This window comes from Somniosus microcephalus, unplaced genomic scaffold (genome assembly GCF_052327205.1).
Source record: "Somniosus microcephalus isolate GS21.2 unplaced genomic scaffold, FLI_Smic_1.0 unresolved_chr9, whole genome shotgun sequence".
Classification (NCBI taxonomy): Eukaryota; Metazoa; Chordata; class Chondrichthyes; order Squaliformes; family Somniosidae; genus Somniosus; species Somniosus microcephalus.
Genome location: NW_028225187.1, coordinates 35,856,227 through 35,878,673, shown reverse-complemented (window position 1 = coordinate 35,878,673; position 22,447 = coordinate 35,856,227). Strand labels below are relative to the sequence as shown.

The 22,447-nt window shown below is 46.4% G+C and overlaps 1 protein-coding gene across 1 annotated transcript in view; it reads right to left on the bottom strand.

Moving 5' to 3' along the window:
- The window catches only part of LOC147085065 (venom metalloproteinase inhibitor DM43-like), a 31,089-nt gene extending 9,029 nt beyond the window's left edge, over positions 1 to 22,060 (bottom strand). Inside the window, exons 1-3 of the mRNA XM_085979298.1 lie at positions 21,809 to 22,060; positions 16,915 to 17,220; positions 729 to 836 (exon numbers count right to left, since the gene is read on the bottom strand). Coding sequence (XP_085835424.1) covers positions 729 to 836; positions 16,915 to 17,220; positions 21,809 to 22,028 — 634 coding nt within the window. The 5' untranslated portion in view covers positions 22,029 to 22,060. The remainder of the gene's footprint in view (positions 1 to 728; positions 837 to 16,914; positions 17,221 to 21,808) is intronic.
- Positions 22,061 to 22,447: the final 387 nt, after the last annotated feature.

The window sequence follows — 22,447 nt, the reverse complement described above, 5'->3', positions numbered from 1 at the left end:
AGTTTTGCAAATATTGTGTTGAACCTGGGTTAGACCACACTTAGAATACTGTGAACAGTTCTAGTCTCCATATTATAAAAAGGATATAGAGGCACGGAGCAGGTAAAAATGAATTACTAGAATTATATCAGAACAGGAGTGTTTTAACTATCAGGAATGATTGAGCGGGCAACGGTCTTTTTTCGAGAAGGGAGAACACAAGAGGTTGACCTGATAGAGGGCTTTGACATTATGGAAGGTGTTGATAGTTTAGCTGCAGAGAAAATGTTTGCACTTACGGATGAGACCAGAACTATGGGCATGGATATAAGATAGTCACTGATAAATCCAATAAGCAATTCAGGAGAAACTTCTTAATCAAGACAGTGGTTAAAATGTGAAACTCGCAAGCGCAAGTAGTTATTGAGACCAGCAGCATAATTGCATTTACAGAGACCATAGATAAACGCATGAGGGAGAAAGGTAGAGAAGGATATGCTGATGGGGTTGATGAAGAAGTGTGGGATGAGGTTCGTGCGGAGCATAAACACCGGCATGGACCTGTTGGGCGGACTGACCTGATTCAGTGCTGTAAATACTATGTAATACTACGTGACTGGATATGTGGTGTTATCTGGTAGGCTCTGAATTAGGTATAACGTTGTAGGAATGCCCTTTCCAGGTAATTCTACAGAATAACAAAATATATTAGAGAAATCTAACATTTGCAATTCTACTTAATGCCTTACCTTTAGGCGGGTTAACATTCACGAAATACTCAACAATGAATATCACCATCATGATGAACACGAAGGCACTGAGGCAGAGTCGGACTAACGGCACCGTGAGATATTGATCTGTGGAAGAAGCAACGAGCATTGATAGTTCATTGTGTGCAAGTCTTAATTTAGTCATTAACGCTTCCAAATTCAACTGAAATTGAATGTGAACCCTCGCTTTACTTTTTACACAAAGACATTGTTCACACCCGCTGGCAGTTCCTCTACTGCAACAAGAAAAATACAGTAATGACTATTCTGCCCTTGCAGCGCGTTCCTATGCAGAGTTAGACAGGTAGCTAACAATTTGATATCTTCCCATATAAATCACAAGGCTTGACTTTTCTTGTAAACTTTACTGCAAGATTCTTATTGTGAAACTGAAATACAATACAGAAGTGGAAGCACACATTAGTATACAAGCACATAACTGATATGCATACACACATTTAGGTACGCCTGAGCAACACAGTACATTTGGCATGTAACTCACCAAACACGTGGAAACACAGCTTACTGTGAATATACATTTAGCAAATTGGAAGGCATTCTCTTTAAATTAACCCTGTACATAGTGCATCAAAATACAGCTACGAGTTAAACAGCTAGACAGAGAGTGAGCACTTCACGGCAAGCTGTGTAAGTTTGCTTAGAAAGAAAAGTTACCAACTAAACATTTTCTGCAAAATATAGTGTACACTAATCATCTATAACATTCTCAAGTATTTACAGACAAATAGTGTCCAAGGCTCGAGCGTGACAACAATATAGCTTCCCAGACCATGTGTGGCTGCAGGTCTGTGATATACAGTAGTGTACTTTAGTGCACTTTACTGTGCCTTACTGCACTTTACTGTGCTTTACTGCACTTTACTGTGCTTTACTGCAGTTGCTATATACCAAATATCCACTAGTTGGCGGCACACAATGGAAATCGTGCCAAATTGCTCAAACCCCTGAATTAACTGGAAAACTAACATACATTCCTAAAGAAAGGCAGCACACTCCCCGCTTGGTACAATTCCATTGTACCACTACAGATACAAAATAAACCTAAAGAAAACGTCCTTTGGCTGCAAACATACTCAGAATCCTTTCTCTAGGTTTCTTCAGAAAGGCGGACTACGATCTCTGAGACTGGCCTCAGAAACACTTTGACAGTACCCTCCTTGACAATCTTCATTTTCTGCAAAATACAGTGTACACTATTCATCTATAACATTCTCAAGTATTTACAGACAAATCGTGTCCAAGGCTCGAGCGTGACAACAATATAGCTTCCCAGACCATGTGTGGCTGCAGGTCTGTGATATACAGTAGTGTACTTTACTGCACTTTACTGCGCTTTACTGTGCTTTACTGCACTTTACTGCGCTTTACCGCAGTTGCTACATACCAAATATCCACTAGTTGGCGGCACACAATGGAAATCGAGCCAAATTGCTCAAACCCCTGAATTAACTGGAAAACTAACATACATTCCTAAAGAAAGGCAGCACACTCCCCGCTTGGTACAATTCCATTGTACCACTACAGATACAAAATAAACCTAAAGAAAACGTCCTTTGGCTGCAAACATACTCAGAATCCTTTCTCTAGGTTTCTTCAGAAAGGAGGACTACGATCTCTGAGACTGGCCTCAGAAACACTTTGACAGTACCCTCCTTGACAATCTTCACCTCCACCTTGCGGACTCTCTTGTCCCTGCTCGGCAGAGTTTTGACAACCAGTCCCATTGGCCATTCATTTCTGTGTGCTTGGCTGTCTTTCAACAAGACAACTTCTCCCACTTTGACATTTGGCTTGTCTTCTGTCCATTTCCTATGGCTCTGTAGGGTGGACAAATACTCTCCTCTCCATCTCTTCCCAAAATTGTCTGCAAGACACTGGACTTGCTTCCACTGCTTTATGCAGCTCAGCTATGTCGAAGTTTCCAGAGGGGGCTGAAATAGCACTCATCTTTTGAGTCAGGAGCATCGCTGGGGTGAGGACTGCAGGCATGTCTGGGTCGGTGGACACCGGCACCAGGGGTCTTGCATTCATGATCGCCATGACTTCAGCCATGAATGTGCTCAAGACGTCGTGTGTGAGATGAGTGGATCCCGTCCGAAGCAGCATAGCATCCAGAATACGCCTGGCAACACCGATGAGCCTCTCCCATGCACCACCCATGTGGGATGAATGCGGGGGGTTAAACACCCGCGTGCATCCTTTCTTTTGGAGGTAGCTTCTTACCGCTGCATCGTCCGTGTGGATGTCCAACTCCTTACAGGCACCCACAAAGTTAGTCCCTTTGTCGGAGCGGAGAAGTTTGGCTGGACCACGGATTGAGAAAAACCTCCTCAGGGCATTGATCGTTAGGAAAACTTTGTCGTCCATGGATAGTGCTGGCTTGTCAGCATCCTTGGACCTTTCAAACACTGAGCATCCTAGGCTGTCTGTGCTCACACCGAGGCCTGCCTCTCCCTCACAGGCAGAGGAGGTTGACCTATGATGCTGCGTCATACCATCGTATTCTTCCTTTACCTGGACCCTGTTTGGGCACGGGCTGAGACAGGATGTGCGACCATTGTGCAACTCTTTTGCATTATAGAAGTTGACTTCTGCTGGTTTGTGGACTGTTCCCAGGCAAACTCCACCAAGGAGGACCCATCCCAGGTCAAGCCGCTGCGCATAAGGAGCATTGTGGGGCCCGTTGATTTGCTCATGCACCTTGTGCATCCATAAGATGTCTCTTCCCAAGAGCAGGAGGATTGGAGCGTCCGGGTCCACAGCTGGAATCTTGTTGGCAACTGGCTGTAGGTGGGGCTGATGGCGTGCGACCTCTGGGGAGGAAATTTCCGTCCTATCATCTGGCATCATGTCACACTCAATTAAGGTGGGGAGGGGAAGCTGGAGTTTCCCATCCATGGACTCGATCATGAAGTTGCCAACTCTCCTACCTGTAGTCTCTGTTGTCCCTGAACAGGTTTTTAGCGTGTACAGAGCTGCGCTGGCCTTGACTTCAAAGAGATTGAAGAATTCTGTCTTCACTAGAGACTTGTTACTTTGCTCATCAAGCACTGCATACATCTTGATTGCCTTCTCCTTTCTCCCTGCAGGATATGCTTTAACCAAGCAGATTTTGGAGCATGAGCGTGGGCTGCTTGCATTTCCACAAACCTCTGTAAACTTGGAAGTGACTGAAGAAGATTCGCTTTCGCTTTGCTCCCCGCTATCCTCTTTGTCAACCGCAGCACTCTCAGTGGTCGAAGGAGGAGGACCTGGATGCAGGGCTGCGATGTGTTTTTCACTGTTGCACTCGAAGCACTTGATTGTCGCCTTGCAGTCTTTTGCCATGTGCATAGTTGACCCACAACACCTGAAGCAGATGCGATTCTGTTTCAGGTATGATTTGCGCTCATCAATAGGCTTGCCTCTAAAGCTTCGAGACTTTTTGAGTGGGTGGGGCTTCTTGTGTATTGGACACTGACGATCTGGGTCATCCACTTTATTCCCAGCAGAACTGGATTGGTTGACTGAGGGTTCGGCTGGAACATCTGTTTTGTGCATGCTCACCGAGGCTTTGTTGCTGTACCTTGTGGGTTTCTCTGTTCTCGAAGGAGCGTGACTGCTGGAGGTGGAGAAAGTGAAACTTGGTTCATTCCTCAACTTTGCCTGTTGTTGGATGAACCTGGAGAAGAGACAGAAGGGAGAAAATGCTATTCCATAGTCCTCCTTGTACTTGGATCCCTTATCTATACATCTCTCTTGAAGGTTGTAGGGGAGCTTTTCCACTATTGGGTTTACCCCACGAGCTGTATCCAAATACGAGAGGCCTGTCAGGTAACCTTCTCCCTTAGCAGACTCCAGTTCGAGGAGAAGGTCACCCAGTTCTCGAAGCTCGACATTATCTTTGTTGGTTAGCTTCGGAAAGACCTCCATCTTCTTAAGCAGTGCATGTTCAATGACTCCTGGTGTCCCATAACAGTCTTCGAGACGTTGCCAAACCAGGTTGAGGCCTGCTGTGGGATTGCAGACGTGCGCTGAGCGAATTGTCCTCGCCTGTTCTGACGACTCAGCTCCGAGCCACTTTGTCATCAAATCTAGTTCTTCTCTGGCTGACAGATTCAAGTCCTTTGTGGTATTCAGGAAGGACGCTTTCCATGACCAATAATTTTCAGGACGGTCATCAAATTCTAGAAGACCTGAACTTAACAATTCTCGGCGGATGAGTACCTAGCGAGGTCTTGTGCATCTTTCGGCTCGGGTGAGGACTGCTTGGCTGGATTGGCCGAGTGCTGTGGAGGCCTCTGCAGGTAAGTCTTACTTGTTTCTTCTCCTTTAAGCTCAGTGTCTCCGAAAACAGGCTGTTTGTTACTGTGGTGAGCAGCTGGTTCTGCGTCGAGATACCTGGATGTTTCCTTGAAGAACAATTTGGAGTGTTGTTGGATGTACTCACTTGTACGTTGCACTGGACTGAGGGGCTGTTCTGGAATATATGGTTCATGGCTGTGCTACCCGCCTTCGTTCTCCTCACCTTCTTCATAAGCTGCAGCTTCAGCTTCAGCAGCAGCGGCAGCTCTCTGGCTTTGGAGAATGTAGAGACTGGCGTCGAGATCAGCTCTCTGCTTCATCACACTAGCGTGGAGGTCAGCTCTCTGCTTCATCACACTAGCTTCTTTTTCAGCGAAGGACAATTGAGCCTGGGCAGCTTTTGCCTTGGCATGTGCTTTGGTGGCTGCAGAAGCTGTCTATGATGATGGTCTGCTGGACCGCCGAGATGATCTAGAAGATGCTTTAGAGGACAGTGACTTGGCATCATTTGCTCGAAAAGGCTCATGCTTCTCGGTTGGCAGGTCGACGTCCTCTATGGTATATTGTCTTCCTGAGCATAGACTCATGGTAGCTGGGTGGTATATTCTTGTGCTTGAGCCGCTGTGCTGTTGTCTTTTCACTATTCTGCCCTTGCAGCGCGTTCCTATGCAAAGCTAGACAGATAGCTAACAACTTGGTATCTTCCCATAAAAATCACAAGGCTTGACTTTTCTTGTAAACTTTACTGAAAGATTCTTATTGTGAAACTGAAATACAATACAGAAGTGGAAGAACCCATTAGTATACAAGCACATAACTGATATGCATACACAAATTTAGGTACGCCTGAACAACACAGTACATTTGGCATGTAACTCACCAAACACGTGGAAACACCGCTTACTGTGAATATACATTTCGCAAACTGGAAGGCATTCTCTTTAAATTAGCCCTGTACATAGTGCATCAAAATACAGCTACAAGTTAACCAGCTAGACAGAGAGCGAGCACTTCACGGCTAGCTGTGTAAGTTTGCTTACAAAGAAAAGTTACAAACTAAACATTTTCTGCAAAATATAGTGTACACTAATCATCTATAACATTCTCAAGTACTTACAGACAAATAGTGTCCAAGGCTGGAGCGTGACAACAATATAACTTCCCAGACCATGTGAGGCTGCAGGTCTGTGATATGCAGTAGTTTACTTTACTGCACTTTACTGTGCTTTACTGTGCTTTACCGCACTTTACTGCACTTTACTGTGCTTTACTGCAGTTGCTATGTACCAAATATCCACTAATGGCCGCACACAATGGAAATGGACCCAAATTACTCAAACCCCTGAATTAACTGGAAAACTAACAAATTCCTAAAGAAAGTCAGCACAATGACATTATACTCAGGGTAATAATTGTAGGACTTTAACAGATTGTCCTTCAAAATGCTTAATGTGTTCCTTTAGAACTCATTTGCCGGAGTTCATGAATGGAGGGAATGCTTTTGCGACGTTCTTAAACATGGTGATTGAAGCAACTACTGCTATTATTTGTCTGCAGTGAATCTTGTTGAATTTTACAGCTTGGTCAATGTTAATTTGGTTCGATTCGGTTCTCACGTATTCATACTCTTGTTGTAACATTGCACAGGTATGTCACAGTGAGAGGACTGGGGGGCAAAGGAAGCAATTAATGCCGTTAACTTGTTTTGCGCTGCAGTCGAAGTCAATTAATCCATGAATTAGATTCTCCGTGGCATTGTCGGTATTTTCCACTCCTGTCAGTAGGAATGCGAGGTGTGTGAGGCAAATGGCAGATATTATTAATGATATAGGTGAATATATAATGCATCAGATTTTCCTGATAAACTGATAAATTTTGAAATGCACTGTTCTATTTCGAACGTCTGTTGTGCACTCAATGAATTTTTATTACTTAAGTAGAAGACATCGGGCCAGAAATTCAGTGGGCTTTGCGCCCAGTTACCACCCAAAGAGGGCTTCTGCGCCACTAGAGGAGTTTGCGCTGATATTCAGCACTGCGGTAATGGCGGCGGTAGCCGGTAGCGCTGCGCTGACACCGATGACGTCATCGGTGTGCGCAGTGCCCCGGTTCCGCCCCGCTACCGGCCCGACACCCATATTTAGTTGCGGCTGCCTCTTCCACAGCGGCCGCAAACAACGATGTGAAGACGGGGCCGTCCTGCAGCCTTAGTGGGGCGAGTTAAGGTGGAGGTGCGGCCGGCCGCTTTTTCGGCGGCCGCCTGCCCGCACCTCCTTCCCCGGCCTCCTCCACCCCCCCCCGCGGCATTGCCGGCTGTTTTCCGGGAGCCCGGCACTTCTCCGTGGTGCCGGGCTCAATTGCCGGCACTAGCGAGCGGCGATCCCGCTGTTGCAGGCACCTCCCCCTTAAGAGAGGGAGGAAGGCCTGCAGTACCGCAGCCTGCCGCCCCGCAGCGGGTGGCGCTGCGGCACCTCGCGTGCCGATATTCAGTTTCAGCGCCCCAAGCGGGGGCGGCCACACCCTTGAACAGCAGCCGCCTTCGAGTTGGGGAGCGGAAACTGAATATCCGACGGGCGCGAGTGGCTCCGCGCCCACCGGTAACTTCTGGGCGCAAGCGAGCTGGCGGGGCCTTACTGAATTTCTAGGCCATCATGTTTTATCATTTTTGGTCATGTATAACTATGCGTGAGGACCGGCACTCGTTGAATTGCAAACATTTACAGGTTGAAGAAGAGCTATCTAGCCAATCTCACTTCCCAGCTCTTGGTCCGTAGCACTGTAGGTTACGGCACTTCAAGTGCATATCCAAGTAATTTTTAAATGTGATGAGGATTCCTGCCTCTACCAGCCATTCAGGCAATGAGTTCCAGACCCACACCGCCCTCTGGGTGAAAGAAGTTCTCCTCAACTCTCCTCTAATCCTTCTACCAATTAGTTTAATTCCATGTCCCCTGGTTATTGAACACTGACGTGGATTTTTAGAAATCACAATTAGTGGAAGCATAGCTTCATGGGTAAGAATAAGTAGTCAAGGCATTTCTGCCTGGCAACAACAGTCAGAAATAAAGAGGCTTTGCATATGGCTCAGAAGTGAAGCATTGGCACCCTTCAGGATTTAAGAGGTTAACAATGCAGCTTGCACACGAGACAACAGCGGAGACAGTTCAGACATGTTGAGCGCAAGGTCTTGATGCTTTGCAAGATTAGATAAAACAGGTACAGAAGCACCAACCACAAGCAATGGAACGTAGAGTTATGTAAAACCACACGGGGCACAGTCAAACAGAAATGCGGACATGTGGTTTTACTAAGGGTGACGAAATAAAACATCAGGAGATCATGTGACAATAAATATAGGCGAAAGGTTATGTGACCCGAGATAGGGAATCAGCCAATTAGCAAATGTGCATGCGGGCTTTAGAGCCTGCCATGGTTTTTGTATGCTTAAATAGCGGAGACCAAAGACAATCAGAGAGTCAGCCAGGAACGAGCTGCGGGAACTCTAAGCTGTACTCCCTGATCAGTGTATAGGTACTTCCACAGATTGTTTGTATCGTACTGTTGAATAATTTTGTATTTTCTGGATTTTAATACACTGCTTGGCTATTTTACCATTTACAGACTAGTGTGCGGATTTCATTAATTTTATTTTGCCACAACAAACACTCTGCTAAGGGTATAGGTCCTTCCTATCCACTCTAGCTCGGCTCCTCAAAATGTTATAGACCTCAATTAAGTCGCCCCTGAGCCTCCTCGGTTCCAATGAAAACAACACCAGCCTATCCAATCGTGCTGATCTCTTTGACGAAAAGTCCTATTGTCACCTTCCTAAACTCGCTGTCAGGTTTAGTCCTACTATGATCATGGGAAACGCCTTGTGACGTTATACAGCTTTAAAGGCACTATATATTTGTCAGGTGCTACAGATAGACCTCTTGCTTTTTCTCTTGACTCCTTCGACTTTCTGCTGCAAGGATGAAGCCAATGGAAGGCGTCCTTGTTTGGGGATGAAAGGGAACATTCCTTGACATCTGAAAATCAAGCTGCTACAGGAAGGACTGAAAACCTTGGCAACAGCAGCAACTAGGGGAGTCCTCACATGGTTCCTGAGATGCCTTGGTCACTGAATGTGATGTGAGAAGAATCACTTGGTACCGGGCAGACTAAACATTAAAAGGGAACTTTGAGCGTTGTGGCAACTGGGGTGAGTTTGCTGCGATATGGAATCGATAAAGTTTGGAATCTCTTGGCAATGGCCTCAGATTTAGTTAGATGCACTGACTACGATTAGTCACAATTCAGTTGTTGTTTTGTGACGAAGTTCAGTTTGATCATGCATTGTCTAGGAGTCCAGATAAAGTATCATCACACACAGACCCACACATAGGAATGTGTGGGTACCAGTAGACAAGGCACTGAGTCCAGGTACAATACTTAGATCAAATTGTGCACAATTCCTCTTTAATTGTGCCGACCTAACTGGTGAGCAAATAGTTGAATCACATTTGCACAACGCTGTTCGCAAATCCATTCATCAGCTTTTCTTTCATCCACCGATATAATGTAACCTTGACTGATTACTTCCTCAACCATTATCCTTGATAGCGAATTCCATACCTTCCACATCTCGCGCTATAAAGAGTTTGTTCTTGCTCTCTTACAGTTAATATTGTAATTCTGTCCCCTTCATTATTAATCATAACTATTGGGAATAGTTTGGTTTTATCGGTCTTCTTCCATGCTTTTTTAAATGTGAAATGTTGCCTCATATCGCCCCGTAATGTTCATTGTTTCAATAAAGGAAGCCTCAATATTTCAAGGATTTTTTAATTCTTATTTGTATTTCATCATACCCGGCACTATCTGAGTGAATCTGAATTGTACCATAGAAACATAGAAACATAGAAGGTAGGAGCAGGAGTAGGCCATTCAGCCCCTGGAGCCTGCTCCGCCATTCAATTAGATCATGGCTGATCATGCAAATTCAGTACCCTGTCCCTGCCTTCTCTCCATGTCACTTGATCCCTTTAGCCTTAAGAAATATATCGAACTCCTTCTTGATTATATTAAATGAATTGGCCTCAACTTCCTTCTGTGGTAGAGAATTCCACAGGTTCACCACTCCCTGGGTGAAGAAATTCCTCCTCACCTCTGTCCTAAAAGGCTTAACCCTTATCCTTAGACTGTGACCCCTGGTTCTGAACACCCCGGCCATCGGGAACATCCTTCCTGCATCCAGTCTGTCCAGTCCTGTCAGAATTTTAAACGTTTCAATGAGATCCCTTCTTATTCTTCTAAACTCCAGCGAGTATAAGCTCAATCGACCCAATCTCTCCTCATACGTCATTCCTGCCATCCCAGGTATGAGTCTGGTGAATCTACGCTGCACTCCCTCCATTGCAAGAACATCCTTTCTCAGATAAGGCGACCAAAACTACACACAATACTCAAGGTGTGGTCTCCCCAAGGCCCTGTACAACTGCAGCAAGATATCTGAAGTATGAATGCTATTCAGTTTCTGATCCAATCCACTTGAAAAGAGTCCTGGAAACAGTTTGGCTGTAAAAGTTTAGGATCAGCATTCGAAGTCAATCAGGCCTTGCAGTAAATGGAGGAGCGCCTAAGTATACCTCTTTATTTTGCACATATTATTGACCGTGGGCACAGCTCGCTTGCTGCATATAAATGGAAGTTCTTCAGTTCACCCTATTAGGCCACATTGAAGGCACACAGCCAGACACTCCTTGGTATGTGGGCTGTCTTCAGATAGTCATAGAGTCATAGAGTCTTAGAGTAATACAGCACGGATAGAGGCCCTTTGGCCCATCGTGTCCGCACCGGCCATCAATCCCTGTCTAATCTAATCCCATATTCCAGCATTTGGCCCGTAGCCTTGTAAGCTATGGCATTCCAAGTGCACATCCAAATGCTTCTTAAATGTTGTGAGGGTTTCTGCCTCCACAACCCTTTCAGGCAGTGAGTTCCAGACTCCAACCACCCTCTGGGTGAAAAAGTTCTTTCTCAAATCCCCTCTAAACCTCCCGCCCTTTACCTTGAATCTATGCCCCCTAGTTATTGACCCCTCTACTAAGGGAAAAAGCTCCTCAGCATCCATCCTATCTATGCCCCTCATAATTTTGTACACCTCAATCATGTCCCCCCTCAGCCTCCTCTGCTCCAAGGAAAACAAACCCAATCTGCCCAGTCCCTCTTCATAGCTGAAGCGCTCCAGCCCTGGTAACATCCTGGTGAACCTCCTCTGCACCCTCTCTAACGTGATCACATCCTTCCTGTAGTGTGGCGACCAGAACTGCACACAGTATTCCAGCTGTGGCCTAACCAGTGTTTTATACAGCTCCATCATAACCTCCTTGCTCTTATATTCAATGCCTCGGCTAATGAAGGCAAGTATCCCATATGCCTTTTTTACCACCTTATCCAACTGTTCCACCGCCTTCAGGGATCTGTGTACTTGCACACCCAGATCCCTCTGACCCTCCGTCTTGCCTAGGGTCTTTCCATTCATTGTGTATTCCTTTGCCTTGTTAGTCCCCCCAAAGTGCATCACCTCACACTTTTCCGGGTTAAATTCCATTTGCCACTGTTCCGCCCATCTGACCAACCCATCTATATCGTCCTGCAGACTGAGGCTACCCTCCTCGCTATTTACCACCCTACCAATTTTTGTATCATCCGCGAACTTACTGATCATAACCTTTACATTCGTATCCAAGTCATTAATGTAGACCACAAACAGCAAGGCGCCCCAGCACCGATCCCTGTGGTACCCCACTGGCCACAGGCTTCCAGTCACAAAAACAACCTTCGACCATCACCCTCTGCCTTCTGCCACTGAACCAGTTTTGTATCCAATGTGCCAAGGCACCCTGGATTCCATGGGCTCTTACCTTCTTGACCAGTCTCCTGCGCGGGACTTTATCGAAGGCCTTACTGAAATCCATGTATACCACATCCACTGCGTTACCCTCATCCACACACCTAGTCACCCCCTCAAAAAATTCAATCAAATTAGCCAGACATGATCTTCCCTTGACAAAGCCATGTTGACTATCCCTGATTAATCCGTGCCTCTCCAAGTGGAGACAAATTTTGTCCCTCAGGATTTTATCCAATAATTTTCCTACCACTGATGTTAGGCTCACTGGCCTGTAGCTCCCCGGTTTTACCCTACTACCCTTCTTGAATAATGGTACTACATTAGCGGTTCTCCAGTCCTCTGGCACATCCCCTGTGGCCAGAGAGGTCCTGAATATATGTGTTAGAGCCCCCGCAATCTCCTCCTTTGCCTCACACAGCAGCCTGGGATACATTTCATCCGGGCCTGGGGATTTATCCATTTTTAGGCCAGCTAAAACCGCCAATACCTCCTCCCTCTCGATGTTAATATGTTGGAGCATATCACAGTTCCCCCCGCCCTATTTCTATGTCTACATCGTCCTTCTCCATAGTGAAAACAGATGCAAAAAATTCATTTAGAACCCCTCCTACATCTTCCGGCTCCACACACAGATTGCCACTTTTGTCCCTAATGGGCCCTATTTTTTCCCTAGTTATCCTCTTACCCTTAACATACTTATAAAACATCTTCGGATTTTCCTTTATTTTGCTCGCCAGTGTTATTTCATGACCCCTCCTTGATCTCCTAATTTCTTTTTTAAGTATCCCCCTGCACTTTTTGTACTCCTCTAGGGCTTCCTCCGTCTTTAGCCTTTTGTATCTACCAAAAGCCCTCCTTTTTTTCCTAATCCATTCTCGTATATCCCCTGACATCCAAGGTTCACTGTGGCTTTTGGAACCACCCTTGACCTTTACGGGAACATGTTGCCATTGTATGATCTCAATCTCCCTTCTGAAAGCCTCCCACTGCTCCGATGCGGATTTTCCTACAAGTAGCTGATCCCAGTCCATTTTGGCCAGATCCTGCCTTATCCTATTAAAATCGGCCTTCCCCCAATTTAGAACCTTTATTTCCGGCCCATCCCTGTCCTTTTCCATGACCACCTTAAATCTTACCATATTATGGTCACTATCAACAAAGTGCTCACCTACTAGCACTTTTTCCACTTGGCCGGCCACATTCCCTAGAATTAGGTCCAGTACCGCCCCCTCTCTTGTAGGACTTTCTACATGCTGGCTCAAAAAGCTCTCCTGGATGCACTTTAAGAATTCTACAACCTCTGAGCCTTTCACACTCTGACTATCCCAGTTAATATTGGGGAAGTTGAAATCCCCCATTATTACCCTATTATTTGCACATTTCTCTGAGATTTGCCTACATATCTGTTCCTCTATCTCCCCCTGACTGTTTGGAGGCCTATAGTACACTCCCAGCAAAGTGCTTGCCCCCTTTTTGTTTTTAAGCTCCACCCATATGGCCTCATTAGAGGACCCTGCTAATATATCATCCCTCCTTACTGCAGTAATTGATTCCTTAATTAATATTGCGACACCCCCTCCTCTTATACCTCCCCCTCTGTCTCGCCTGAAGATTCTGTACCCCGGAATATTGAGCTGCCAGTCTTGCCCTTCCCTCAACCATGTCTCCATGATAGCAACAATATCATACTCCCATGTGTTTATCAACACCTTCAGTTCATCCACCTTATTTGCAAGACTCCTTGCATTAAAATAGATGCCATCCAGCCTTGCCCTTATATATTTGCCCTGTCTACCAAGCTGACTTGATTTTTTCTCTATAATTGGCAGCACATCCCCCCCTATTTCAGCTCCCCTCTGTATCCCATCCCCCTGCCAAATTAGTTTAAACCCCCCGACAATGCTAGCAAACCTCCCCGCAAGGATATTTGTCCCGCTCTGGTTCAGGTGCAACCCGTCCGAATTGTACAAGTCCCACCTTTCCCAGAAGCAGGCCCATGATCCAGGAAAGTAAAACCCTCCCCCCTACACCAACTCTTTAGCCACGCATTCATCTGCTCTATCCTCCCATTCCTATACTTACCAGCACGTGGCACTGGGAGTAATCCAGAGATTACAACCTTTGATGTCCTGCTCTTTAATCTGTTACCTAGCTCCCTAAATTCTTGATGCAGGACCTCATCGCTCTTTTTACCTATGTCGTTGGTACCAATGTGGACCACGACCACTGGCTGTTCACCCTCCCCCTCCAGAATGCCCTGCAGCCGCTCAGTGAAATCCTTGACCTTGGCACCAGGGAGGCAACAAACCATCCTGGATTCACGTCTACGGCCATCGAAACGCCTACCTGTTCCCCTTACTATAGTATCCCCTACCACTATTGATCTCTCACTCTTTTTCCCCCCTTCCTGGGCAGCAGGAGCACCCCCAGTGCCAGGAAGTTGGCTGCTGCTGCCTTCCCCTGGTGAGTCATCCCCCTCAACAGTATCCAAAGCGGTATACTTGTTTGAAAGGGGGATGGCCGCAGGGGTTCCCTGCACTACCTGCCTGCCTTTGTTGCTCCGCCTGATGGTCACCCCCTGTGCTGCCCTACCATGAGGCGTGAACAACTCGCTAAACGTGCTATCCACGAGCCTCTCGGCATCGCGCATGCTCCAATATTCATCCACCCGCAGCTCGAGCGCCGCAATGCGGTCTGCAAGTAGCTGCAGCTGGATGCATTTCCCGCACACATGGTCGTCAGGGACACTGGCAGCGTCCCTGATTTCCCACATGGAGCAAGAGGAGCAGTACACGGGTCTGAGCTCTCCTGCCATGACTTACTCCTTTAATTAATTAAAAAATTTATTCAATACTTCAGTTACAGGTATACTCTATGGCGCTTTATTTACCAACTGTCCCCACTACACCAGAGACCCTAGAAATTTCACACCACGGAAGTCAAGCTTGTATTGAAAAGAGAGAAATACTCACCAACCAATCACTTACCTGCTCCCTGGTGACGTCACACACTTATTACTTTTTACCTCTCGCCTCTGCTGTTGATTTGGTGGGCCTCTGCCTTCACGCCGGTTTTTAAGCCGGGCTCGTCCTCCGCTGCTGCTCTCCCCCGAACTGGTCGGGCCTCTGCCTTCACGCCGGTTTTTAAGCCGGGCTCCTCCTCCGCTGCTGCTCTCCCCCGAACTGGTCGGGCCTCTGCCTTCACGCCGGTTTTTAAGCCGGGCTCCTCCTCCGCTGCTGCTCTCCCCCGAACTGGTCGGGCCTCTGCCTTCACGTCGGTTTTTAAGCCGGGCTCCTCCTCCGCTGCTGCTCTCCCCCGAACTGGTCGGGCCTCTGCCTTCACGCCGGTTTTTAAGCCGGGCTCCTCCTCCGCTGCTGCTCTCCCCCGAACTGGTCGGGCCTCTGCCTTCGCGCCAGTTTTTAAGCCGGGCTCCTCCTCCGCTGCTGCTCTCCCCCGAACTGGTCGGGCCTCTGCCTTCGCGCCGGTTTTTAAGCCGGGCTCCTCCTCCACTGCTGCTCTCCCCCAAACTGGGCGGGCCTCTGCTTTCGTGTCGGTTTTTAAGCCGGGCTCCTCCTCCGCTGCTGCTCTCCCCCGAACTGGTCGGGCCTCTGCCTTCGCGCCGGTTTATAAGCCGGGCTCCTCCTCCGCTGCTGCTCTCCCCCGAACTGGTCGGGCCTCTGCCGTCGCGCCGGTTTTTAAGCCGGGCTCCTCCTCCGCTGCTGCTCTCCCCCGAACTGGTCGGGCCTCTGCCTTCACGCCGGTTTTTAAGCCGGGCTCCTCCTCCGCTGCTGCTCTCCCCCGAACTGGGCGGGCCTCTGCCTTCGTGTCGGTTTTTAAGCCGGGCTCCTCCTCCGCTGCTGCTCTCCCCCGCTGCTGCTCTCCCCCGAACTGGTCGGGCCTCTGCCGTCGCGCCAGTTTTTAAGCCGGGCTCCTCCTCCGCTGCTGCTCTCCCCCGAACTGGTCGGGCCTCTGCCTTCTCGACGGTTTTTAAGCCGGTCTCCTCCTCCACTGCTGCTCTCCCCCGAACTGGTCGGGCCTCTGCCTTCGCGCCGGTTTTAAAGCCAGGCTCCTCCTCCGCTGCTGCTCTCCCCCGAACTGGTCGGGCCTCTACCTTCGCACCGGTTTTTAAGCCGGGCTCCTCCTCCGCTGCTGCTCTCCCCCATAGTGATGGAGCAATGCAAAGTGGGTTGAAGATGAAATCGGGAGTTACCCGGAAATTCTACGCACGTAAATAAAGAGAGTTAACTAACCGATTAGGCACATTGCAGCCTTCCAGACTTAATATCGATTTCAACAATTTCAGATCATAACCTCAGCCACTATTACTTTTTTAAAAAATTTTTATCCACCACTTTGTTTTGGTTTTTCCCTCCCCCCTTTCCTTTTTTTTCTCTCTCCCACATGGCAGCTGTCTCCCATTCTGCCAGCGCATTTCACTCCTAACCTAGAGCCGTCTTTTGTCTCCACTAGTCCTATCACCATCTCGTCTCGTTTTGAATACCTCTTAATGTCTCTCCACTTCTTTTGTCCTCTCACAGCCCTGCCTTTCGATCTATTTCATTTCCTTTCCAGTTTTGAAAAAGGATTAGACCCGAAACGTCGACTCTAATTTCTCCCCACGGATGCCTTCTGAGTTTTACCAGCATTTTCTGTTGTTGTTTTGGATGTCCAGCATCTGCAGTATTTTGCTATCATATCGAGTTAACTAACCCATCCAGCGTTTATTTCGTGACCATTATTTGAGTCTAACAGGTACAGCTTCTGCAGGCTGTGCAGCACGCATGTAAAGATTAAGACAATAGATCAAAAACAGATCCCCAGTTAACTATAGCATGGAAATTAGTACATCTCAGTTCAATTTTAAATGGAATTGGTCACCTATATTAACTATATATGAGCGAACAAGACAGACATTGAGATACAAGAACACACAACTTCGTTTTGAAATGTGTTGGTCCCTACCTTTCCCCGTAATCGGGACATCTTTACTGAATGGTGAATCCATCGAGCGTCCTGCAACCTCTGTTTGATATCGACAACTGTAATTACCCACAGAGTCTACGCTTCGGGTGTTTATCTTGAAGGTCACAATCCGCTCATTGCCACTCACATTACGAGACTGTACAGGATTTCCTTTCTGATCTTTGAACAAGAGAAATGTTCCCCCTCTGGAGCGAATGTCACCTTTGCAGGAAATGGCAAAATTTTCTCCGTTTGAAACAGCACCGGAATCTGGGTCCATGTAGATAGTCGGCTCCGGGAGTTCATCTGTATCAAAAATACTGCATGAAATTGTGTGGCAAAAGTCTACTCAATGACATATGAGTACAATTTTATATGAGAAGAACAAAATCTGTCGCCTTGCTTCCAATGCATACATCGTTTTTTGTTATTACTTACAAGAAAAGTACAGATAGAAAGCAGGATGAACAAGAATGTGCTGATTATTCCTTTGATGCATGTTTTTATTTCAGTCTGCATTTTTTTTGTTTCCCATATGGTAGCTGCTTACTATACATCTCCATTCACTCTGCACAACCTGACCTTCCTTTGGCTCAATGCTTTAACTGACCACCCCATTCTCAGGCAGATATTCCATTCATTTGATTCTGTTGGCTTGTGTAACTCGGGTAAATCGGTTTTAAATGTTTGCAGGTTTATGTCATTCAGTGCACAGCAAAGAAACGTGGATGGCATCATTGTGAGAGAACGAGAGAGTGAGAGAGCGGGAAAGATACATATTACACTGAGCAGCAGCAAGTGTTTAAGATTGAAGTAAGGCCTTGGGCTGTTTATAGTATTTCCGTACTATAAACATCCCATAAAACAACATTGCAACAATGAGATTTTGATGTACGAGAATTGTAAACTTGTGTGCATACAAAACGGCTGATGGACAGTGCATTGACTAGAAACCAATGAATGTTGATGTATGATAAATGTAAAGTTGTGTGGGCATGCATCGGCAGAAGGACTGTGCATTGACAGGAAACTACAACATGTTGATGTACTAGAAATGTCAACTTGTGTGGGTATGAATCGGCGGAAGGAAAATGCATTGACCGGAAGCTACCAAATAAGATCAGGCCAGATCCGGTTTGATAAAAATGAACAGTGTATAAAAAAGAAGCATTTTTATTAAGTATTGATAAAAAGAGAGTAACCTACTTGAGTGCACACATATTCTCGGTACTATTGAGACAACTCTGCTTGTGAACTGTGTTATACTCTGAGGAAATGATGCTCCATGTTTAGATTGTTTTTATGTTAAAGTAGAAAAAAATATTACGATATATAATCATAATAACACTGAAGTTTTTACTACTCGACTGAAAAACAGAAGTCTTGATAAAATCGATAGATTCCTGTAACCTGTTGATACTTCAGGCTGTCTTTATTTTCCCTGATACTCAGAGTGCAAGCACTCTCTGTATTCAGAGCATTGATATTAGCATTCATAAACCCTAAAGGTCTCCACCATTTCCTAAGAGAAGCAGACAACAGGAAACTTTCGTTTTACCGGAGGTTAAATATCCAGAATGCTCTTTCCACCGGCAAAATTCAGGAGTCGGTTCAGATAAGTTTTTTAACTTTTCGTTGCTTTTTTTCTCCATTCCTGGCTCTGGAAGCGTCTAGCTGAAGCTGTTGCTTAGCTACAGAGACGCTTGCAAGCTGCGCCGACTGTTTTGAAGCTGTTGCTAAGCAGCAGGTTTGTTGCTTCAGACGGAGCTCAGAAGCTCCATGGCCTAGAAATTGGGTTGGGGCGCCAAAGTGCCGCAAAAGTCGGCAGAGCGCAGGATTTAGCGCAGCGATCGGAGTGATACCAATCAGCAGATATTCAATTTCATTGCCCCTCGAGGGACACGGGGTGAGGCTCGAGGCGCTCCGTGTCCCTCTTAGGGCGCTGAAACTGATTATCACAGCACAACGTGCTGCAGCGACACACTCTGCGGCACGGCATGCTGCAGTACTGCAGGCCTTCCTCCCACTGTTAAGGTGGAGGTGCCTGCAACAGCGCGATCTCCGATCGCGAGTGCCGGCAAATGAGCCCGGCATCAAGCAGAAGTGCCAGGCTCTCGGGAAACAGCCGGCAATGTTGCGGGAGGAAGGGTCAGGAGGCCGGGGATGGAGGTGCTGGCAGGCGGCCACCGGAAAAGCGGCCTCCCCGCACCTCCACCTTAACTTGCGCCACTGCCGGCACAGTAAGGCCCCGTGAACCGGGCGCGGGTAGCGAACGGTGCAACTGCGGCGTTCGCTACCAAATGTCGCGAACGGCGCATGAATGGGGCGCTGCGCACACCGATGACGTCATCGGTGGCGTTGCAGCGCAAATACCTAACGCCACCATTAGCGCCCCGACTGAATATCGCCGGAGACACAGCCAGTGGCGCTACAGCCACTGACTGCCTCTTTAGGCATTAACAGGTGGCGCCACTCACCCAATTTCTCCCCCCATATGTTTTAACATTAGCGCTCGTTTTCCGGCAATGTTGATCGACCGGCACCAGCTCGGTCCCATAAGTGCTGACTACCAGAAGGTTTCCTGCAGTTAAAAACCACACACTGAATTGAAATTGGCGCTGGTATTCGTTTTTTGACAGGCACTGTTAAATTTTAAATAGGCTGTAAATGACCAACATGCACAATGGTGCTCGTGGTATCCAGTCGAGGGCGGGAATTTGCACAGCACCCTCTGAAAATATGATTACAATTTTCTCTGAGGTAAAAACAGCATTAAGCGTAAAACAGATATGTGTTCAATTTGGGGCAACTCATTCTCATGTACCTTAAGTTATGCACTTACTGTACTGCAATCAAAGCTTCTAGCACAGTGAAAAAAGCTAAATAGATTAGAAAATGGGTTACCAATTAAAAATGGGGGATTTGCGTATTTATTGTGTGTCAGATGTAGTTTAAGCTAGCCGAAAAGTATAAGAAAGGGACTTTTTTGATTTATTAGTTAGATAAACAACACAAATGCAGTCGTAAGCCCACAGCCAGTCCAGCAGCTGAGAGAGACAAAAGGTGCAATTCCGGGTCTAGGGACCAGGTCTTATTAATTGCATATCATCTTGCATTTCCTCTTGTCATAGTGAAAGTGGAGGTAGTTGAGGTACTGGATGGGTTAATATTGATCAGAAGGTGGGTCTAGAATGGCTGGCTGTACTTAAAGTAGACAAGTTACGAGGCCCTGATGGGGTGTAACCTAGGATGCTGAGGGAAGTACAGATGGTAATTGTGTAGGTGCTGGTCATAATTGTAAAATCCTCATTAGCTTTGGGGTGGTGCCAGAGGGTTGGAGAATTGAAAATTCTAAATAGTTTGTAAGGATAATCCCAGCAAATACAGGCCAGTAAGTTTTACCTCGGTGGTGGGGGAAGTTTAAGAAATGATCATCAGCAACAAAATTAACAGTCAGTTAGACAAGTGTGGATTAAGTAAGGCAAGGCAGCATGGATTTGCTGAAGGCAAGTCGTGCTTAACTGACTTGATTGAGTTTTTGATGAGGTAACAGAGAGGGTTGATTAGGGCAATGTGGTTGACGTGGTATACATGGACTTCCAAAAGGCATTTGCTAACGTTCCACATAATACGCTTACCAACAAAGTTGAAGGCCATGGAAAATAGTGGACAGTGGCAGCATGGACACGAAATTGCTAAGTGCCAGGAAACATAGAGTAGTGGTGAACAGTTGTCTCCGTGGTGGAGGGAGGTATACACTGGTGCTCCCCAGGATTTTGGTGCAAGGACTACAGCTTCTCTTGATTTATATTAATGATTAGGACTTGTGTACAGGGCATAATTTCAAAATTTGCAAATGACACAAAACCTGGAAGTATAGTGAACAGTGAGGAGGATACCGATTGACTTCAAGAGGACATAGACAGGCTGGCGGAATGGACGGACATGTGGCAGATGAAATTTAACACAGCAAAGTGTGAACTGATACATTCTAGTGTGAACAAAAGGGTACAATTCTAAATTGTGTGCAGGAACAGAGAGACCTGGGCCCTGCAGTTTAGGAAGAATGTGAAGGCCTCAGAGAGGGTGCAGGATAGAGTTGCAAGAAAGGTTCCAGGGATGAGGGATTTCAATTACGTTGATAGACTGGAGAAGCTGGTGTTGTTCTGCTTAGAGCAGGGAACTTCTGAGCGGAAATTTGACAGAGGTGTTCAAAATCAGGAGGGGTCTAGAAAGAGTAGATAGAGAGAAACTGTTCCCATTGGTGAAATGCTCGAGAACCAGATTTAAGGTGATTGACAGATGAATCAGAGGCGAAATGAGGAAAAACATTTTTATGCCGCGACTGGTTAAGATCTGAAAAGCACTGCCTGAAAGGGTGGTGGAAGCAGACTCAAAATGGCTTTCAAAATGACGTGGCTTTCAAAATGGAATTGGATAAGTAACTGAAAGGAAAAAAGGTGGCAGGGCTACGGGAAAGGGCGGGATGAGGGGGAATTAATTAAATGCTCTTGAAGAGAGCTGGCACGGGCTCAAAGGACCATATGACCTCTGTCTGTGCTGTAACCATTCTAAGGTACTATTGTGAAATAATATAACCTTGTAGAACAGTTATATAAAATGATGTTATTAGTGAATGTACTATACCTGTTAAAATAAGAAAAAATCGTGTGTGAATCATAAGTGGAGTTATTGTCGCCGGACAACACTTTGTTGTGACGGTAACCATTAAGAAATCCGCTCACACCATGTAAAGAAGTTGGGTTTGAAATCTAACATCCTAGGCCCAATGTAACTGCAGCCAAAGTGTCCTACTGTTCCACTGGATCGTTTAATTGCTGAGTAAGCACAAATTGTTCTAATCCCATTGGGAGAATTGGTTCTGTTAACATACCTCGCATAATTAACTGAACAGGATTGCTCGGTTGTGAAGATCTCCATTGTCCATTCTCCGAGTGTAGACATACACATGTGTAAATGTCATCAAAGCCATCTACTGCGGTGAAAGCATATGAGGTGTAACATTGTCCTTTAGGAGCTGGCCGGTTGAGGAATTCAGTCTGCCTTCGGTAATAACTGTTCAGTGTGAGGGGACACTGACAGCGACAAGTCATAGTTATTGTCTCTCTGTATACAATGACTTCATATGGTGGATTCACAGAGAAGATTGGCTGCGGTAAATCATCTGAGGAAAGCACAGTCAAAGGAGTTTAAACACCGAAAACCTTCAATCAATTAACATCGTTATCATTGTAATAAGCTAAGTTCAACCTGCCCTTTACCAGAATACGCCCGCCGCACTGAAATGGTAAAAGTGTCAGGAGATAGTGAGCTCTCCGCTTTATAGATCACTGGAATTATTGTGCAATTTTTAAATTACTGTTAGGGATGTAACAATAATATGATGTTTCAAACAATATAACAGGAACGTGCAACTGCAGTCTTTTTTTAAAACTGGTAAATTAGGTTGATTGCACCTCTGGTTAGCGCCCCCAGGGGCATGCCGTGCTGCTTTCACAGCATCCTGCTCCCC